This window comes from Podarcis raffonei, chromosome 15 (genome assembly GCF_027172205.1).
Source record: "Podarcis raffonei isolate rPodRaf1 chromosome 15, rPodRaf1.pri, whole genome shotgun sequence".
In the NCBI taxonomy this organism is placed as follows: Eukaryota; Metazoa; Chordata; class Lepidosauria; order Squamata; family Lacertidae; genus Podarcis; species Podarcis raffonei.
The window spans coordinates 27,173,083-27,179,082 of NC_070616.1; the positions used below are offsets into that span (position 1 = coordinate 27,173,083).

Sequence of the window (6,000 nt, forward strand, 5' to 3'; positions counted from 1 at the left end):
GCATCCTATAGGGCGAAAAATATGGTATATCACAATATTGAAAAGCAGGTGTCACCTAGCCCTACACTCAAAGCATCAGCCCCTCCACCACTTTAGCTATTAAAATGTTTCTAAAATGGATAAAATGTCAGAAAGTGCCAACCAGCCTGGATAGAAGCAGTTCCTCTTTCTGCTGTATCTCAAAGCCACTAGTGCAACTCTGGCTATATAATATAGTGAGGAGGACGCTGGACTTCCTACAGGCCTCCCATCCCTCTCTCTTCTCCTGGCGCCCACTTGGCCATCATCTCGAATCTCTCCTCCCCATTTATTCTACTCCTGGTAGCATGAGGTTAATGTGAAACTCTACATCATGCTTCTAACTTTAAGAAAAACAAAAAAATAGCAGGCCTATTGAAAGGAAACTCAGCTCTACTGGCTGCAGTCAAGGAAGTGAGGAACAAGGTCGCATAAAGAAGACTGTGAAAACAGATTCTGGAGGCAAGGTTTGACTGCTGAGCTCAAGAGGGAAACCAAAAGGACGTACCTGTGTTGCTCTACTGTCTCGTTGTCCGGAAGCTCTGCCCCACAGACGCTGCACTGTTCGCCAATGGCTCGGTTCTCAGTTTTTATACCCACAGCCAGTTCCCCGAGCTTGCTGAACAGCTCTCTCTGGATGAAGCCTTGTGGGAGGAGCCCCCCGTAGGCGCTGAAGTCCATAGACACCGCGAGAGCCGGCTGAACGTGCAGAGCGGGTGCCATGGAGGACGGGATGCTCAGCATGGAGTCGCCTTTGTGATTGGGTAGCACAGGGTAGATGCCCATCGTCTTGTCGCCGTGGGAAACCATGAGATCTGGCCCAGCTGGCGGGCCTTGGACCGCCTCCGAGGACTGGTCAGCATTCTCGTCACGGGGGTAGTGAAGTTCGCGGGCACTTGTGATGACGCTGCTGCGCGTGGGGGTGCCGGGCCCTTGCTTGCTCTTGTCATCGCCTTTGTCCCCCACGGAAGCGCTCAAGTCGGCCGTCCGTGGGCTCTCGTGGCTGGAGGCCTCCTCCACCTGCATCGCTTCCGTCTTCACCTCGGACAGGTTTGGGTGGCGACCGCCGGCAGAGTGCAAGTCTTCGGGGCCGCTGTGCTGCAGCGCCCCTTGCAGCAAGGACTGGCCGATGGACATGAGGCTGTCGACGGCGGCCTTGGTGGGGCTCATGGCCGAGAGTCCGAAGGAGGTGGAGACCGAGGGGCTCTGCTCCACCATCAGGCTCTGGCTGGCCAGGCTGGAGTAGCCACTCTCTTCACTGGAATGCTTGGAGATGAGTATGTTTTTAATGTACTTTGACTTCCGGTCTTCTTCCTCTTCGGTGCTGCCGTCAGCCATGTTGGCCTCGGCATCGTTGTCTTCTGATGCTTGAATGGTCTCCAGGATCTTCAAGCACTGCTCCTCCAGGTACTCAATCTCCAGGATCTCAGCAGCGTAAAGAAGGTCATCCAGGTCTTCGACTTTAGCCTGCAAAGTTGCCGTGTAGGCGTACTCCAGGATCTGCTGGAATGTCTTTGGCGAGAGGAAGTCCAAGGTGTAGTGCTGACTGTTGCGGTGGAAGAGGATCTCGAACATTTTGCTGGTGCAAGCCAGCACTGTCCGGTGGGCGTGGAACTCTTGGCTGTCCACCAAGATCACCACATCGCACAAGGTCCCAGCCAAGCGCATCTGGTTGGCTTTCTGCAGGAGGCCGGTGGCGTGGCTGGGGTTCTGGAGCTGTATCATACCCATCTTAGTCAAATCCATAACACTCCCGGGGTCTAGGCATCAGGGAGTCTTTCCACTGCAGGATCCGGAGCTGTCATAAAGGAAGGGAAATGGAGGAAGGGAGAGAAGAGAGAGAGAAATTGAGAAAAGGCGGTGGGAATGTGGCACACAGTGTGATGAGATCGAAGGGAGAACCCCAAGAAGTCAAGTAGAGAACTCATCCCCTGCCAAAAAGAAGAAGAAAACAACTAGACACCAAAGGTGAAAGGGGGCCTGTGTCTCTGCATCCTATGGGTGAACTGGAGAGAGGAAGGAAAGGGTGGGATTGTGGGTGGGGAAACACTCCTATTTGCTCTGCTTTGCTTTCCCCTCCATCCAACAAGCCACTTTTGGACAGAGACAACTGAAGGTTTGGTGTGGGTAGAAAGCAAAGTTAACCCTGGGCACACAGCTAAATCGGTAGAGGGATGGTGAGGGGAGGCACAATAACTGCAGAGCAAACAAACCCATGATTTCTACCCCAGTAGCCTTTCCCAAAGAATTCCCCAGCCCACAACTTGAAAAGATAGAGGGTGGGGGAGGACATCCTCCCTTCCTTTCTCCTCCTTGCCTTCAGCTGTGGCCCTGGGCAGAATCACCTCTTCCACAACCCCGCAGAGCCTTTTCCAGGACAAAAGTGCAGCCAGGGGGAATGGCTGGGATCCTGGCCAGCAGCTTTTCTCTCCTTTGTTCCTGGGAGGAGTGGGGGGAGTTCCATGGGGCCGAGAGGAGTGAGAGCGCATACGGAGGTTACTCAAGCCAGTGCTGGGGAGCCTAAATTTTACTATCCATATCAGACTCTCCCCCCCCTTACTTCCCCAAACCCAAGCCCACTCTCCTCCAAAGGAGACCAAGATGATACTCAGCCAGCCAACAGACAAATAGTCCATTCTGAATAGCATCTTCTTTAGACTACATTATTAGAGCGAATATACAAACTGCCTAACATCCCTTTCTCCTGCCCGGGCTCTCACATATACACAAACACATCGGCTTCTAAGCGTACACACACAACAAGCACACACTGCAAAAGCAGATTTGGCATTAAAAGGTTAACCCCAACTACTTGGAGGTGGGTAGAGATAGGGTTGCAATGACTAAAAAGGGTTTTGCCCCCGCCCGCCCCCTGCACGCTTATAGGCAACGACACCCCTTTGCCACAACTTTCTAGAATCATTGCAGCAGTAGCTGCACTTGATATAACAACACGCAACACTTTCCCCTGTTGGAACGCTCTGAGGGTCCCGGTTTCTAGGGCTGCCTCCCTTGACTCCCACCATAAGTCTCTGGGAGAGTGAGGTGTTGACTTCTCCCCACCCACAAACACCCACAGGTAGCTCTTTGGCCTTTAATGCCCCGAACCACGAAGCAATGGGCTCCTAACTCTCACCCGGTTCCAGCATCCTCAGAGCCTCCGTACGGCAGAGTGCAGAACTAAGAAAAGGGGGTGTCACCCTAGAATAATTCAACCCCAGGAAACAGGAGCTGGGGGAAACTCAGGACTCGGTCCCCAGGTCCCGGTCAGGTCTCACTCGCTTCCCACCGACCAGGCTCGATACCCGAACCCTAGTACTTTTCCCCATCCGCACCAGCGCTACAATGGATCGCTCCTCATCTGAGCTTCTAAGCAGAGCTTTCGGTTCACAATTGATCTAGGGTGAAGATTGGGGAGTAATCTTATTTGTTTATTTTGTGTGTGTGGGGTGCGCGTATTTTTATGACTTTGCGGGAGAGGGCTCTTTCATCAAGGGAGAAGCGAGCAGGGCGCGTTTACTGGCAAGGATATATTCATGAGGTCCAGAAGCCGCGATTTAACCCAGCAGGGGAAAGAAAGCAAGGCGAAATCCCCTCGTATTTTGCAACTAAAGCAGGAGGAGGGGAAAGAAAACACCCTATCTATATATATTTAATATGAGTAAGGGGGAAAACGCTTTTTAAAAAAGACGTCTTCTTTGCACTTCTCTTCAACACCCCCCAAAGCAACCCAATTCATAATACAGTTAAGCCGGGAGAGTGTACATTTATTTTTCAGAACTGAGATCGAGGAGATATATACTGCCCACCAAGCAAGCACTTGAATTGGGCTTGGAGGGGGGTGAATCCGCGGGTGTCCATCAAATTGGAAGCCAAAACTCCTTTGGGGCTGGAAGCAAAAGAAGTCCGAAAATCCGAGGTCTGTGTTGTTTTAGCCTCGTTGTTCGCTGGCGCCCTTTGCGCCGGTTGCGGCGCGCAGGCGGAGGCCCTCAATCCCCACACCACGCATACATTTAAAAACAAGGTGCAATTCTGATGTTGGGGTAACTGACCTGTTCGTCTGTGCCCCTTCTCCAAATAATTCGCTTTGAGCAACCTCCAACTATTTTGACCAACAGTTGCTTCCGATGGCCCTACAAACGCATATGACCGCCCCCAAAATACGTGTCCTCGAGCAGAGCCCTGTTCCGCCAGGCACGAGGATGAGGAACCCAGGGCTCACATACCCCGGCCGCCGCACGCCCTCGGCAGCCTCCGCGCACAACCAACACGCGCAACTGCCGGCGCTCACCGCGCACCCCGACCTTTGCACCATCCCCAAAGATAGCAAGGTTGGAGCAAAGTGCAACCGCCCCGCTTCCCCCCGAAAAAGAGCAAGTTGGTATCCCCCACTCGAACAGGAAACCCCAAATATTCTACTCTCTTGCACGGGATGCTGTTCCCTTTGCAACTGCGTAGGAGCGCACAGTCCACAATCTCCTTGTGCTTTCTAACATCAAATGATTATTTTATTGACATAAGGGATTTCCTTGCCTTTTTAATCCTTTTTTTCCTTCCTTCTCGGCCTTTTAAAAAAAATAATTTATTTTAAAACTATTGTCCCCGGGCGCGCAAATGCTGCTTCTTCGCGTGCCGTAGTCCAGCCAGGCTCACACGCTCCACGACTTCGGCCACTGTCCTGCGCTCGCACGCCACTCCGCTCCCCAAGAAAATGAATAAATGGCCCGAAAAACTTGCGGCGCGCTCCCCAGGTGCCCTGCAAAGTGTCCCGAACTGACAACCCTCCCCCCTATGTTCCCCTCTCCAAAGAATGGGAGGGAAGGAGGAAGAAGAAGAAAAACGCCATCAACCACCACAACAAAAAAAGACCCTTCCTTGGGGCACTTTTTCTCTCCCCCACCCCAAGTTTTGGGCAGGAGCCCTCGGGGGCCGTCGCTTGCCCCGTGCGTAATTGCGCACGCCACCCCAAAGAGCAAGTTTTTGGCTCGGTCCCACTCGCGGAGACTTACCGGGCTCTGCACCGCGGAACTCTTGCGGGCTGCTAAAGAAGCAGCGGCGGCGGAGGCAGGAGGAGGAGGCGGCAGTGGCGGAGGAGCGGCGGCGGCCGGAGGAACAGCATCGCCGGCGCGTCAGGCGAGTTCGCAGCGCCCGCTCTCAGGCTCTCTAGCTGCGCTCGGCGGCGCGGCTAGCAAATCACCAGCGGCTGCCTGACGTTGCCACGGCTGGCGAGGCGCGTCGGGGCCGCCCCCTGCTCTCCTCCCCTGCGAAGCCCCAGCCAGGCACCATCTTGACTGCTGGCACCGACGGCTCCTGCCCACAAGCGGCCGCGCGCGGCGCAGCGCCCGTACCCGGCCTAGCCACGGCCAGCCAGCGCACGGAGCCGGACGCCGGGTCAGCGCAACCAAGTCGGGGATGGCCTGACCCCTAGCTGCCAAAGACGCCTCTGCTGCTCTGGTTGCAGCTGGGCTATTGGCTACGCGCGGGGCCAAGAGTCCGGCGCTCAGGAGTTGCGCCCGCGCCACGCGAGAAAATTCAACAGGGAGCGAGGGAGGGGAGGGGACCCCTGTTGAATTTCGATCTGCTCGACGGCTCTTGGAGGCGCGGAAGGGGAGGGGCTGCTGCTGCCAAGGAGGGCAACGGGGCTTGCTTACACCTCGAGGGGCTGCCTAAGCGTTAGTCTGCCTGCACCATACGCGGTTCTCGCGTGCAAAAGAACCCCTCGACTGACGACGGCGCGGTGGACTGCCGGGACGTAGTGGAAGAAGCAGCCCCGATCTACAGTTGGACAAGGCTGCCTTGGGAATGGAGAGGCGCCGATGCTTCAGCAGTGGAATTGGATGTCTGGCCTGCATTCTGATGGAAATATTCCCTAAAGCGAGGGTGCACGGCCGGGGCGCTCCGCACGTGCCCAGATGCACTCTTTTTTAGCCCACTTACCAGTTCCTCCCCGAGGATTTCTTTTCAGTCCCTTGAGTCAAATGA

General features: G+C 55.0%; 1 protein-coding gene across 2 annotated transcripts in view; it reads right to left on the minus strand.

Moving 5' to 3' along the window:
- Positions 1-5,298, minus strand: part of ZBTB16 (zinc finger and BTB domain containing 16) — a 183,359-nt gene extending 178,061 nt beyond the window's left edge. Inside the window, exons 1-2 of one of the 2 annotated variants that reach the window (XM_053366265.1) lie at positions 5,028-5,298; positions 527-1,816 (exon numbers count right to left, since the gene is read on the minus strand). In XM_053366265.1, coding sequence (XP_053222240.1) covers positions 527-1,764 — 1,238 coding nt within the window. In that variant the 5' untranslated portion in view covers positions 1,765-1,816; positions 5,028-5,298. Of the gene's footprint in view, positions 1-526; positions 1,817-4,070; positions 4,094-5,027 lie in introns of those variants that run through there. The other variant, XM_053366266.1, reaches the window with a different exon arrangement.
- Positions 5,299-6,000: the final 702 nt, after the last annotated feature.